This window comes from Melopsittacus undulatus, chromosome 2, assembly GCF_012275295.1.
Source record: "Melopsittacus undulatus isolate bMelUnd1 chromosome 2, bMelUnd1.mat.Z, whole genome shotgun sequence".
Lineage (NCBI taxonomy): Eukaryota > Metazoa > Chordata > Aves > Psittaciformes > Psittaculidae > Melopsittacus > Melopsittacus undulatus.
The window spans coordinates 102,439,585-102,455,257 of record NC_047528.1 but is presented as its reverse complement, the minus strand read 5'-3'; the positions used below and the strand labels follow the sequence as shown (position 1 = coordinate 102,455,257).

The window sequence follows — 15,673 nt, the reverse complement described above, 5'->3', positions numbered from 1 at the left end:
TTCACCAGGGGAAGGGCACATGCCATTATCAGGAACTCCTCCTTTTCTAGATCAAAAGAATTATATAAGCTGCACAGTCCGTGTAGGGAACCAAGTGCCACATTTGTATGTGTACATAAAAATAATGAGGTGAAATTGTTTCCAGTGCATGAAAAATATCCTTCAACCTTTTATGGGGCTGTTGTAGTTTAAAACCCAACCACAGTCTCTTCCACCCACCACCCCCCCACCACCACCAACCCCCCCCCCCACTCCTGGAGGGATGGGGAGGAGAATTGAAAGAATGTAGTTCCCATGGGTTAAGATAAGAGCAGTCCAGTAATTAAGGTGTAACACAAACCACTACTGCTACCACCAATAATAACAATGATAGAGGAAATAACAAGGGAAGAGAATACAATACAACCTGCTGAAACAAGCCCTATCCGGAAAAGAGAGAGCCCTTCTGGGGAAATCCCAGTTACCTCCTCAGGCATGACATGCTGTGGTATGGAATACCTCTTTGGCTAGCTTGGGTCAGGTGTCCTGTCTCTGCTTCCTCCCAGCCTCCCCTCCTCCCTGGCAGAGCATGAGACTCACAAAGTTCTTGACCAGAGTAAACATTTGAGCAGTAACTAAAAACATAGGTGCTATCAGCACCGTTCCCAGGCCAAAAGTCAAAACACAGCACTGCACCAGCTACCAAGAAGGAGAAAAAATGACTACTGCTGAACCCAGGACAGGGGCTTAAGACAAAATACAAGTAAAATTACTGCATTAACTTGAGAAAGTGTTATTTACAACACTTCAAGTCAATTAATCTGTTCTTTTTTGATACTCTGATACTCAGAGAACAGCTTTGAGAAAGCCTGCATTTTAAGTGTGCTTACCAACTCATTTTTCCTGTTTCCCCAAACAAATGGGAAATAATTAAATGTAGCCAGTTTCTGACATTTTTTAGCATGTCTAGTTAGTTATTTGTTTCCTTGCCTGCAAACCAAGTAAAATGTACCTGCAGACTCTGTTTGCAGCATTGTTGGGACTTCTCTTGGTCTTAGGTGACTTATTTCACTGCTGCTGTAGCGTACAGGCGTTTCTTCATGTTCTGCTGACTTGGCTGGGAGAAACTGCTTCATTCCTTTCCACCATCCTTCACAGGGATTAAAACAAAAAAACAACACCCAGGCCTGCATATATACTGTATTTTAAGCTCCTAAAATATTTTTACAGCAATTACCAGTATTTGCATAACCCCAGGTTACAAGGTATTTTAACATTTTCTGAAGTGACACCATTACTCTCACCCAAACAGCCTGCTTGACTGCTCCCCCTTCAAATGCCTGTAGAATTGCTGCAGTCTAGTGAGCCTACTCCCCAAAGTCCATTAGCAGTAGTGCTGGAGTTACTCATCACATTAATAAACTCGTAAAATACAACACAGCAAATACTAAATTCAGCCATTATTCCAATCTGTAAATTAAATATTTACATAAAATTTTTGATAAATCTCAGTTATAACCTCAAGAATATATTTAATTAATGTGGCTTCTTGCTATTAATGTCCTGTTTCTACCTGACATTGTCAAAAATAGTTGATGAGCGAATATTTGCAAAAAGCTGAATAAAAAGGATTTTAAGTTCAGTGGAAACAAAAAGGTGTGACTGTGGTCATGAATGTTTCCTTGAGAGAAGGGAGGGAGTGGTGGTTGCGTTAGGTTCCCCCATCTCTCCCCCCAGCAGCCAGAGCCATTCTAGTTTTGCTGTGCATTAACATGTTTCATTCCAGCTGTAAGAAACTATCCTGTAGGTATAAACCCAAGAAATGGGAGATTGAAACAAAATTTGAGGTACTTGACTGGAGGGGACAGACAGAGGTTCCACAGAGAAGTTCAGCAACATTATTGTGATAGTGGATTTTGCCAGATTTGCTTTTAAGCAGATCTCCATCCTGAACATTTAAATTTAAGCAAATAGGAAAAAAAACTGGTATGTCCATCATTGTGACTTTAATACAAGATACTTCAAGTCTGTTATTCTAAGACAACAGTGTTGTGACCTATCAGAAACAGACATGTCATAAATAAAAATAAGGTCATTAAAAAGTTTCTCATTTAAAGCATAAGGCCTACTTAAAACTGCAGTGAGCAAGCACACTCATGGGGAAACTTTCACCATGAGGACAGGGAAGTGTAGTCTGGTCATACAGACAGTACAACCCCAAGTGCTGCAGCAGCCCTTCAAGCTGTATGTAGCACAAGCATTTTCAGGACACTTGCTAAGTGCTGCTTGGTGGAATTGTCTGTTCTTAAGTTAATGTAGCACAAGACAGTAGGATGGAAGATATGCATAGAAGGGGTTGCAGACAACCCCACTTGCTTCACTGGGCAATGAAAACAGACAAAACTTGAGAAACCTTATACACTAGGATGAAAGGTTTTTTTTCCAGGACAAAAAAAGTCCCAAATACATGATTAGAAAGACATTCTCATAAATTACTTTTTCCCTCACATGTGTAATTAAAAGGTTCTGTAGTTTGTTTCCTAAAGGAGACCTGAAGCTGTAAGCTCTAAGCAGGAGATGAGGCATTTTTTCTGTTTCTGGGAAAAGTAGTAATAATTCAGAGAATTGAAACAGTTTAGTTTGTCCGGAATAGCAGTTCAATGCTCACCAGGCCTACATCAGTTAGCATTAGAGAAGCTTCTGCTAGTGGAAATTGTCCGTGTTGCTGCAATATGAAATACGTATCAAACAAAAAATTTAAAGGATTTCAGAAAACCATTTTGTTACCTGCCCGATCCCAGTAAGGTAGATCATAAGTGCCCTCAGTTTTTTTCTTGCTGTGAAAAAGAAAAAGGAGGTGTTTTAGCTCATGTATTTATCAGAAGGTGCATTAACACTCAGCAACTATCACCTTGGCTGTAGCTGGCCCTCCGATTTAACACAGAAGCACCAGTAACCTGTCTTGCTATCACCAGTGCTGCTACTGGAGAAACCAGTTTCAGTAAAAGCACTTGCAAGGAGAACGTTACAAAAAGCTATTTTCACTGCCCTTGCAAGTCACAGAGAATACAGTTCTGAACAAACTCTTCCACAAGGGCAGACCACGTAGCTCCCACAGCAATACATGCAGCACTGCATTCCCCGCACCAAGCTAACATTCATTTAAAGCACTTTCATTAATCTTGTCATTTACCGGTTTCTCCAATGCCACGCACAAACTAAGATAAGAATCAGAGTAGTGAAGACCATCACCAGCACTGGAACCAGAACTGCTGCCAATGCCACATCTGAAAGCCATTAAATTAAGTGGTGTCAGACAGAAGAGCTTCTCATAGATCAGTGTTTAATTTGCAGATTACTTGGATAAAGCACATAGTTTTCATGTACAAAACCCACTGCATCAGATTTGCCCAGCTAAACTACCCTGCTGCATGCTCCCAGTGTAAACATCATTAGCATCTAGCTCTTCTACAGCTGTTTTTGCAAGGTTTGTCATCAAAATCAACACATTCTACTATAAGTGAGGCGTTTGTGTTAGAACAATATATTTTATTATTAACAAGGAAAATCAAGAGCAACTGCTGAAGTTTGAACCTCCTGTAAGAAGTAAACACTACAGTACCTTAACAGAAGCAGCCCATTCTGGGTCTGCCTGTCCCCTGCCATCTAAAGGACATGTCACCAGTGCCTGCATCTGCAGTGATCTTGCTCCCTTTTCTGACTGTTTTCTTTGATAATAAAAAAGATGCTGCTAGATGGTGTTTTTTGAATTTCATGCTCCATAAAATATTAGCTATGTCAAAAGTGTTTTGTCCTAAGAATTTAACAAATTAAGTCATGAAAAAGTTACAACTGATTAACTCCAAGTCACCACTTCTCCTGACAAAATTTATTCAGCAATTAAAAGCTGAACTTGGTTTGAACAAGTTTTGAAAGACAGAATTTATATATTTAATATGACTGTCATGGTTTAATCCCAGCTTATAATTAGCTCCCCACAGCTACTTGCTCACTCTGTGCCTGGTGGGATGGGGAAGAGAATCAGTGGAAATTAAAACCCATGGGTTGAGATATGAAAAACTTAATAAATTAAATTACTACTATTATTATAATAATTGTAATGTAAAGGGAAACAACAAAAGGAGAAAGAGAAATAAAACCCAGGAAACACAAGTGATGCTCAGTGTAATTGCTCATCACCTGCTGACCAATGCCCAGCCCATAAGCAGCAATCAGAACCTACCAGTCAGCTCCCCACAGTTTCTACACTGATCATGGTCTATGGTATATAACAGTTCTTAGCTAGTCTGGGTGAGCTGTCCTGGCTCTGCTCCCTCCCAGCTTCTTGTGCTCCTCCTCAGTGGCAGAGCATTAAGAGACTTGAAAAGTCCTTGATCAAGGTAAGTGCTACTTAGCAAAAACTGAAATATTGTTGTGTTATCCACACTGTTCTCAGATCCAAAGCACAGCACCATACCAGCTACTAGGAAGAAAATTAACTATACCAGCTGAAACCAGGCCAATGACTTAGATTAGTTTTGTTTCTGCATACAGTATGCAACTGTACATTTTTTATCACAGGTGTATTTAAAACTGATAAACATTAAAAAGAAAAGACTGACAACTTGCTATCATCTATTAAGTGTTGAGAAAATTGAAATTCAGAAAGGACAATATATGCAATGGTACTGTAAGGAGTTCCCAAACACTTTTACTGCTGAACTGTGGATACCTTTCGTTACACTTGGAGTCACTGTGGTGTTTTTTATTTCAGGTGTGAAAGTTGTTTTATCTGTCTGCAACGAAGTCTTTACTGAATTAATGATGTCATCACCAATCTCACTGTTTTTGTTGTCATTCTTTTTCTGAGGTGGAGGTGGCAGGGTGATTTTAGGAGCACGGCCTTTAGAAGAAAAGAGTTTTATAAAAAAGTCATTAGAATTGCTAGTTTCCCATGTTTCCTTTTCAGGAGAAAACAGCTGCAACAGTTTGCTCTGAAGGTTTTTGCTCATGTTATACAATGAGGAACCCCATCCCCCATGTCAATCAATGACATGGAAAGCAAGTGACTGGTGTCTTTTGAAACATCAGTTTTCTAAATTACCTAGTTTACACCTGAACGAACTATTTTTCAGGTTAAGTGTAACAATTTTGGAAGGAATTCAGAGGTGTCAGTTACAAAAGAATTATGCAGCAAAGATGTAATTTTCCTCATTAAGATATACTCCCAATATTATATTTGCCAAATTATTTCACTGCTTGTCTTGCACAGTTGAAAGGTTTTCAGTCACCTTACCTATACTAAACTGACATCCTAGCAGTTCTACTTTCATTGCAATTTTCTGGTGCCATTTTAAGGGGTTAATCCTAAAAAAGCGTGCAATAATGGGTGGAATGAAGTTGTTGCGAACTTCCTGGTACAATTCAATGTTCCCTTGAAATACCTAGAAAAGAAAGGAAAAAAAAAAAGAAAAAGAGACAAACAATGTTACACAACTGCAATAGCTTATGCCTTGGCTCCCTCACAAACACAATGTGTCTCCATTCTCAAAAAACACACACACCCCATTACTGCTGCTTACACCTAAGACTTTTGGTTTATCCTTCCACAGGCATTTTTTTCAAGTACCAACTGATCAAATAAGACACGTACCTCAGTTTAGTTAGGCATGGAAAAATAAATCATTTGGTAATTTAAATGCAGTACTTAATGTCTGAATGTATTGGAGATTCTACATCTGAAATTAGTAACCAGCATTTTCATTTGTATGTATCAATACATACTAATGCCACATTATCAGACTAACTGCTGATTCATTCATGATACTAAAAATCTAGGTAGGCAAACACAAGATATTTGCCTTTAAGGTATATAGTCTCCATTCTTTCCCAGCCTACTGCAGTGCAGATTTATAAGCACAGATTTACAATTTACATTGTGTTCAAGGTCAGACTGGATGGGACTTTAAGCAGCCTGGTCTAGTGGAAGGTGCCCCTGCTCATGGCAAGGGGATTGGAACTAGATGATCTTTAAGGTCCCTTCCAGCCCAAACTATTCTATGGTTCTATGGCTCTCAGTGATACTTGTCCCACTCTGAATTTAAGCTTAGTGTTCTTAAATACACTTACTAGCAATGAACGAAGGCAGACTGAACGCAGGGACAAGTCTATTGGGATTGTTTTGGAAATAAATGAAGAATACAAAGCAGTCAGTTTGTGTGTCCATGGAAGAGCAGGTTCCAATTTAGAGCCACTTTTCCCCTAAATACGGGCAATTTTCAAGAAAGTAACAGTAAAGCAGTTCTTTACTCCAGCCTTTTATTAGTCAAACTTTTGATGTCAAGTGTTACAACAGTAACTTAATTTTACCTGCAGCTTGATATTTTTTGTTCATTTAAATTTTTTTTTGCATAAAAAGTTTGCTTCTGAGCTCAATACAGGGCAAGTATTTAATGAGAAATCACATTTATGATCAAACTCTCTCCTGTTTGCCTCTGTGCTGTCAAACAAGACTTTTCCAACACTGCAGCCTTGTTTTATCACTTTCCCCAATTCAAGCATTTTACTCTTTTTCTCATATATGAAAATTTTAAGGAAAACTTTTCTTGAGTACTAACAGGCTTCTATTACAAAGAGGACTACAGGAAAACCTTGGAAAAGCTTCTGGTCTCCTTCACAATGTTAGGAATTTCAAGTATATTTCAAAAAAACAGGGAATAACACCTTCTAGTTGGTGTGGTGTGCAATTACTTAAGACTCAAAGGGAGAAGCCTGTGTACATGCATCCGAAGCAAACCTGCATCAAGCCAGATCATGTCAGACAGAGGAAAAATCCACTATTTTGAAGCCTAAGACAGCAACCAGACTGAACCTTTTTTTCTGCCATTCCACTACAGCTGGCACTTACTGGGTATGCATGGCTGGTTCTTCATGTGTTGTACCTAACACTACGAAGACTGCAAAGAAGAGCTTTTGCCTGCAATTTCAGGCTCCACAATGTGTTTCATTTCATGAACTTCAAATAAAACAAACAAACAAACAAAACCTAAAAGGCAACAGCTGCAGAGGTTTTCTAAGAAAATAATGAAACTAAACAAGAAGCCTCAATAGATCTGGGCGGCTCAGAAGCTGAAGCTGATATTTTATTTTACGGTCACAAGAGGGCGCTCCAAAACTAGCAAAAGACCTGGATCGATTTGCGTTTGGGGCTTTTTTTCTCCTTAAAAACTTCATACTAAGTTTTCTCAGTTCACGTGCAGGTTCGGGGAGACTAACCAGCCCCAACAGTAAAGTCTCCTCCTTTCAGGAAAGCTTCCTACTGTGGTTAAGCTCAGGGTTCAGAAACCTCTTAATATAACAAACAAGAAGATACTTCAACCTTTCACTTCACCATAGGATGCTACATCCTATACCTTGAAACATTCTAACCCACAGCAAAGGGAAGAAAAACCAAGTACAGCTAAAGAGCTACCAGCTTAAGCCCAGTTTCTAAAAAGTTACTAGGTTACCGTTACATGTATGTTGTATGGCAGGCCCATGGAAGTAAGGTAAATTACATCCAGAAATTTTAAGGAAAGGAAGGAAGTTCCAGTCAGATTACCAAGAAACCTCTCCATCTGTTCAAAAAAATCTGCCCCAAACCATGGGCAAGACCATACAGGACATTCATCTTCTCATTTTTACTATTAAATGCTGCAAAACTGTAAACAAGGTAAGATTATCTTGCCACTAACATTAGGTAGTTTTTCTATGTGGCAAAGGAGTTGCAATCTGAACATGCCATTCTATTTCTTAAGAAAACTCCGCTCTGCAAGGGCTGTTCTATTATACAAGAAAAAAACCTGTCAGGTTGGGTCAAAAAGCAAGTTTGATAGAAGAGATAAAATTATACAGCCCCTAACATTTATTCTATAACCACAAGAGGATAAGAAAGTAAGCCTTAACTTTAAAATATACAACCTCTTTTGAAAGAAATCTGATTATTCTTAAAAGGGACACACTACCAGTCAGCCTACCACTGACAGAAGTTTCTCATACAGAATATTCTCACGCCCAAATACTAATAAAAATAATTTCTGAATTTCAGGACTGTTCAAATTCTTACATATTTGTGTATTTTCTTCTATGTAGATGCCATTTATAATTCAGAATTGCATGGAAAAGGAAGTTATTATTTAATGTTTCCTCACCATACCAGAATTAGTCTTATTTACAATCATGAAATCTCCATAGAACATACCTAGAAAGTGTGTGGTATTTTTACCTTATCTTTATCCATGCCAGGTTCTCTGTACACTGTCCATTTCTGTGCATCATCACTGTACAGAATTCTGTACGCCGAGACATAATAGTAGTACTCTGCTAAGGTTGATCCAGTAGTTATAATACCTGTGAAAATGAAGGTGCTCCATTAGACAAAAAACTGGTACCAGCTTGTAAAAATTAATAATCAGCTTTTGAATCCAGAGCTACACACTTGGAATCTCCACTGGCCCAGTTACATTTCAAAAAGTTTATCCAAAGTGCCCGGGTTTGAAACTTCTACAGTGACTAAAACTTAACAGTCATTTTACTTACTTTTATATTTCAGTTCTCATGAAACAACCTTGCTAAGCACTTTTCCCCTATTTCTTGATACAAACAGCCTGCTCATTTGACCATGGCCCACTTTCTGTCTCCAGTACTGCTCCGCACTGCTTTTGTACTGCCAGCCACAAAGGACCACTGAAAGAACCATAGCTGCCTAAAGCCCACACTTCAGCACTGCACAATGACTTACACAGGAAAACTGTTTTGTAAAAGCTTATTAGTATAGGAATTAGAGGAGTAATGTAAAATCCAAACAGTCACCAGGGAGGTAATAACAAAGGCTGCTGGTAAACCCGAACTGCTTAATGACAGGAAGCCAACCTGCTAATAGTACAGTGTGCAGCTGAGCTTAGAGACCAACTCATGCATTTGAGAAAGAGACAAACTGATCAAAGGAGGATGTTTCACAATAGTCTTAAAGCCTGGGACTCTACAAAGCACTCTACCTAAAGTCACTTTATATTTAAGTCAGATTGCAAATATGCCCATTAACAACACTGAATAGCCTCTGGACAATTAAAACAGAAAACGCTAACAGCAACACAGAAGATATAGTAGCTGCACTACCGCTACTTAAGGCTACCCCGGAGGTTAAACCCAAAACATAAATGCCTAGTGATTCATTACTCACCATGTACCATATTGCCATCAACAGGAATAGGAAACCATGAGCTTACTCAACTCCCAAAATGTGAAGCAAACCATCCAGAGCAGATTTGGGAAAGAATGACTCCAGTTGTGTCTCCTACAGTCATGGTTTACCACAATCGCTGTGAAGGAGCAGAGCCTAACTCTGGCTGTATCAGTCTGCACTGTTTGGTCCATTTGCTGAGGGAAAGCACAATAGATCGCCGAGGTGCCCACCATCCCCAGCTCAGCCCAAATTCCACTTCAGACAAGGAGGTGACAGGGAGCCTGTCAGCCAGGTCACTCTGCTGCTATCTCACATTGCACTGCAACTGCTCCTAGCCCACTGCTGGATTCACTACAGCCATGCTGGGCAGTACAGAAAGCCTAGAAACATAAGGCAGTACACCTGCATCAAAGGTACCAGTGGACTGACTGGATATGGATTTGTACCTCCAAGGAGACAGTCAGCAGGGGAAGCATCAAGGATCCAACAAAACCACAGGAAACACTTCAAAAAATTCTGGTGGAAGAAGTGTTTTCTACTATGAAACTCCACCTGTTCAACTCCAGGCTCCAGTGTATTAGCTAGGACATGGAACCAACTTTGCTGTAATTGTAATTAAACGTCACCTGGAGGTCTAAGACCAAGCACTAGAAAAAAGGATGTCAGTAACCAAACTTTTTGAATGCTGCTTAAAACCCAGGTCAGATTCACTTACCTGTTATTCTCTTTTCTTTATTCAAGTCAATCTGCAACCACTGATGCTCATCACTGATAAAAGCAGCCCACGGAGGACCAACCCTTTTTAGTCTGGCATTTTCAGGTTTCCAGATGTTCATTTGTCCTGTTCGGTCAGGCCATTCAAGAATAGATGATGCTGTGATCTGGGAGTCAGGGATTACTCCAGATTCCATCCCCAGTGTCCCATAGCAACCTGAGCAAGAGAAAAAGAGGATTCAAAATGAAAATTCAAGTTACTCAATGATTTTACCTGCTTGGAGTTTAAGACTTTACATGCAAATATTAAACTGCCATCTAAGTTTATTTCATAATAACACTACCAACAAAACACACTATTTTCTGCTTTCTAACAGTGTTGCTGGAACCAAACTTGGGGTCATGGCTGTTCTATGATTTATGTCTGCTCAGGAGCATGTGGATATTCTCTCAGTTACCACCCACATAGAGCACTACATGAGAAGCTCTGGGGGAGCTGTCATGGTTTAGAAGCATGTATGGCTGACAAACGGATGGGAAACAGACTACTTGATCACTCCTTTTTTGTGTCATGGAACTTCTTGGTTTTTAAACCCACCTTGGTATCACAATGTTAATTTGAACAATACACCATAGCATGTAGGAAGCCGTGTCATTATCCTGGCCTTGTGCTCAAACACATCCTTGAAATCACAGGGGGCTTGGAACTAGATGATCTTAAGGTCCTTTCCAATCCTAACTATTCTATGATTCTATGAAATCAGTTGTATTTTTTTGTCACCATTCTTACTGAAAGTTTCTTCCCATGTCATGTTCTGCTGATGGCTAAAAAATATCTCCTAAATTCCTGGCTAAACTTCCTTGTGGCCATTTGATATCCCATTTTTTTGTGAAAATCTTGTTCTGTAGTGACAAGTTTTCCTTTCACACATGTATTCCCCAGACATATCACTAGAGAGCAATCTTTGCCTTCAGTACGCCAGCCTGAACAACCAACCAAACATGGTTTCCCCTTTGCTGTTAGCTCCCCCACCTCCTACAGGTGCCCCTGCAGCCCTTCTCTGCATCCAGGTTGGGTGCTCATGCCTCAAAGGAAGCACTGGTGGCAGACCCGAAGCACCACTGGATCCCAGACAAAGCCTTGCCAATATCCTGTGTGATGGTGTTAATAGTGTGTTGTCTCTATTGGACATCACCTGCTACAGCACACAATTACATTAGCACTTCACTAAGCCAAATCCTTTCCTCCATCTGTCATTTCCATCTAACATGCTGCTGGTTTGAAGCAGAAATGCCAGTCTCTATGTACCCAACTTTATACTTTTTGTTCTGCAATTCTTAAATTAATTTCTATTACTCAAGTCTCAAAGTCAGCCAGGTTTTCCTGTACAAACTTTCATCTCCCTTTGCACTGACCACACCTCTGGCATTAATAACACACTCCTCTATCTTCTACCAGGTCATGAAATTAACTGCTACAGAAGAATCACATGAGTAATTTCACCACAATCTGATAAACCTCATTTAACGTAATATGGAATCCTTCAGCAAACTCCCAGGCCACCCAAATACACACAAATTTTAATCTAGAGCTGCACCTTGTCTCTATCTTAGTCAACAATTTTTCAAGTGTGTGACTGAAATCCAGATAGTCTAGCTCAGCATTTTGTCCTAGCTCTTCATATATCCAGGCCACTTACTTTCTTTTATATACACTATCAGATCACATTCTGAAAGACAAACCTCAACCACTATGTTTAATATTCTCCATGCATAAGGTCACCAGACATGCAATTCCTTCTTCCAGCTCTTACAGGGGTCTGGGAGAGAAATTACTTAACATTATGTCTTGTTTGTATACATTTCCATCTCCAAACACTCCTGGCCATCAGATTCCTGCTTCTATGTCCCCATTCAGCATCTCTTTTATTTACATATTAGGAAAAGTATTTGTTTACTTTTGAAGAGTATGTGTATGATTCCACTCCCCCCCTTTCTTTTTTGTTTTGCTCTTTATTCTTACAGAAAACAGACAAAATTCTTTTGTTAAGGTTTTTTTATATTGTTAGTTAAAGAAACTAAGGAAAGGCCACTGATTTCACAATACTTTAAATGGCATCTTTGAATGGATGTTAGAAGTGACTTACAGAAAAGCTACCTTTCATTTAGAAAACTACAGCTAATTTACTTATAAACCAGGGAAATTGCTGGAAAGTAAAAACATGAAGAGCAGTAAAGCCCTAAAAAAGGGGTAACACTTGTTATACCAATCAGCAACCTGGTACATACTTCAGAAAAAACATGGTGGTCAAGAAGGAACACAACTTACACACAGAGCAAGGCCCAAGAGATGCCCTTCCTGAGCAAGAGATAAGTAATCTATCTCATGGCTTTCAGCCGCAATAGTATGGGAAGAGAAAAAGTAAAAAGGGAATGGAGAAAGTTGAGAAATTATTTTGTGATTCAGAATACGCTTTATTTTTATGGGATTTACCAATATGTTTAAAGTATAGGAGTCACTTTAAACCAGACTATAAGAGGAACATAACCTGAAAGAATGTCTTTCTGCAGATAAGCAAGGTTTAATTTATACATAAATATATATAGGGATGACTAATCATCAAAATGAGGAACTAAATAAAAGTACACATTAGTGAGGACTGCAGGGAAAAAAGTCTAACGAGCAAAAATTAAGAAATAAAACACCTGCACACTTAACTTATTTCTACTCACAAAATTTGTATGAAAGTATCAACATACAATACATGTGATAATGCTTACCACTCGTCTTGAATGTGAAAAGACCGGTAGATAACAGTCCCCTGCAGAGAACAAAAGAAGATGGGTTCCCTGGTAGTCAGTAAAAAAAAAAAAAATGAAACATTCTCCAGTTTATTTTTCCTGCCACTGAAACCTATGCAGAAATGCCTCTTTCTGAACAAGCACTTCACAATTAAAGTAACACTTCCCATCATCAAGCTGGCAGCACTTTCAGTACAAGCACCTTTCCAACTGAAATCTAGCCCAGAGATACTGTCAGACTTAAAGGCTTTCAAACAAACACCTGCACAGCAAAACCCAAGACTTCCTTAAAATGCTTCCCTTTTAAATTAAGCTAATCACAATAACAAGAACCAATCTCCTCTGATTGCTTTTATTCCTGGGACTTCTGAGATAAAAAGACATGCTCTTTCCCTGCAGCTAGAAAAGTTGTTAAATTATTATACTTCCACAGAGCATTAGGACTTCATGGTCATGCCATGCATTTTGGAAGATAAAACCTAACCCTTGCAGAATTTGGAAAATTCATCTTTATGGTGTAGAGGTTAAAAATATGTGATAAAACAATTGCACCACAGCAAAAGAGCATTGTGAGAACCTTCCAGAAGAAAATCTGTCCATGGAACACAGAGCTCCACCAGCTGAAATTAATCCCACTATCAGACACTACCACAACCTAAGGTGCTATGCATAAGAAGATAGGAAATATACTCACACTTTTGAGGTGACATTGTTAGCCAGGGAGCCTTCGTAGTATGGAATGCCCTTGCTGATTACAACATTAATTTGGCCACCCAGAGTATTTGATACAACGCCTGCATGAACACCAGCCATACAAAGTGATGATGACTTGAAGAGGAGAGAAAAATAAAAATGCAATGCTGATTTGTAAATAAGTTAAATACCACACTGTATATTGTAAATGCTACATTGTCTAGTTATAGTCTTTGTTATTATTACATTAAGACACTGTTCTTATTTAACTGTATCTCCATTATTTAGAAACCATTCATCTTCAGTTTATTACATAATTTATAAAAACACAAAAAGAAGGTCCTACATTTCAGTGCGCCCTCGTCCAGGTGTATTTGGAGTATAACTTGTGTAATTAAATAAGCTCAAACAAACAGCAAGGTGAATGCGCCTGAAAATGCCAGACAGACAGACTTTCAGCCTACAATAAATCTACTAGGTTAGACAACAGAAGTTGTATATATAAATACATAGGCAACTTTTTAATAGAAAGCACATTGAAAGTACATTTATTAATTTCCTTACAATTAAGGAGTGATGCATTGCAGATTTTGTAGCTGTTAGCTGATGGGTTGTATTTTTTAACTAATGGTTTAACCACAAAGCACTCTGATCCACACAAGCCCACACTAAATACATTAATTCCTTCTAAAGAAGCTGATTACCTAGCCTGTAAAGGTCAATGGACATCAGTTACACAAAAAGTTTTTGCAGGACATCCTGTCCTTTTCTGCTCTCATTGGAAAACTGTCAGCCTGGATCCATTAACAAATGTCACAGAGGCACTTCCATTTCCCTGGCTTGCAGGCTACCTGTGCCAACGATGTCCACTACTAGCTGTTGCTACTAAACACATCGGCTGCACTCTCTGCCAACTAGTCCACTAGGTGCTGTAGAGTCCCACTACAAAAGGAATCAGCAGGTCCTTTCCAGAGAAGGAAGGCTTCAGGGATGATTTTCTTTCTCACATTATTTTAAAAACAAAACAACTTTCTCCACTGTGGCTTCTTTATAAATAACTGCATGGTGCAGCGGGCGAGGATGCCCATATCTCTCAAGCTAACCAGCAACAAAAAAAAAAAAACCCGCTCACCAAGACTTTTCCAAACATAATTCTCCTCAGTATATTCATGCATAAAAACTCTAATCCTATTCCCCACCCCCAAAATATCCCCAAAGTATTCTAAATAAATGTAATTGTCTCATTTGTGCTGCAGCTCCTCTTTCCTTTCCTATGTTCCCTGGAAATAAGAGCAGTAGATGCAGCTCTCTTCTCTCCCTTCTCACCAGAAGATGTCAGCAATGAGGGCTCCAAATCCTCAAGGACTGTGGATGTTGGGGTCACACACAAAAAAGAATCAAGATTTAGGGTATTTTTTAAAGTAGCAAGCAGCTGATATAATTTGGAAGAGATGCATGAGAGTTTGTATCTGGAATTTGGTCTAAAGGGCCAGACAATTTGATTCGTTTCCACACAGCCTGTGAAATTCTCTGCCCTTTTATTCACAGCAATAAAGTATATGAAAAGTCACAGACGTTTATTTCCTTAAGTTACCTTTTTCCTACATAGAAAACAGTTTCCCAGATTTTGGGGAAAAAAAATCCCAACAAGCAGAAGTCCCAAAGATGCTGCCAATATGTTAGGCAGAGAATCAACCTCAAGCTACAAAAATTACCTCACAGCCATTCAGAAAGAACTCACAATGGACTGGAACATGTAACACAGTTATGATGTAATGACATTTTACATATTGGTAATTATTTAAATGGATATCCTACGATTTTGATGTTTGAGAAAACAAAATCAGAGACACGCACTTCAGGTTCATATTTAATATTAAAATTTTTGCTTATTAATGTTTTTTAATTGTCTTTCCTCTGTGTCAAATCTAATGGCTTCCTAAAGGAGTATTTTAAGGTAAACAAAGAGATTTAATGTAATCTTTTACTAAATTACTAGCAAAATTCTTAAAAACAAAAAAAGCAAACTCCCTCCTGTCCTATGGCAGGCTAATTCAGTTGTAGAAGCTTACATCAGAAAAACAGTATATAGGTTTTGTAGTGTTCTAAGCAAACTGTACATTATTAAAGATTTTAATTTCCTGTTTACAGAACTATTAATGTTGCAGCATTATCTCTGTTCTGAAAATGGTTTTATAGCTGCCAAGCATAAATAGTAGTTCATTATTTCACGCTGTAAATAAAATTTAAGAAAACCACTGT

At 38.7% G+C, this 15,673-nt stretch overlaps 1 protein-coding gene across 1 annotated transcript in view; it reads right to left on the bottom strand.

Annotated features, from left to right (window-relative positions):
• Positions 1–15,673, bottom strand: part of DCBLD2 (discoidin, CUB and LCCL domain containing 2) — a 46,403-nt gene that overhangs the window by 3,934 nt on the left and 26,796 nt on the right. The window contains exons 6-14 of the mRNA XM_031051252.2: positions 13,413–13,546; positions 12,698–12,738; positions 9,918–10,133; positions 8,243–8,367; positions 5,276–5,423; positions 4,712–4,882; positions 3,173–3,266; positions 2,767–2,816; positions 992–1,129 (exon numbers count right to left, since the gene is read on the bottom strand). Coding sequence (XP_030907112.2) covers positions 992–1,129; positions 2,767–2,816; positions 3,173–3,266; positions 4,712–4,882; positions 5,276–5,423; positions 8,243–8,367; positions 9,918–10,133; positions 12,698–12,738; positions 13,413–13,546 — 1,117 coding nt within the window. The remainder of the gene's footprint in view (positions 1–991; positions 1,130–2,766; positions 2,817–3,172; positions 3,267–4,711; positions 4,883–5,275; positions 5,424–8,242; positions 8,368–9,917; positions 10,134–12,697; positions 12,739–13,412; positions 13,547–15,673) is intronic.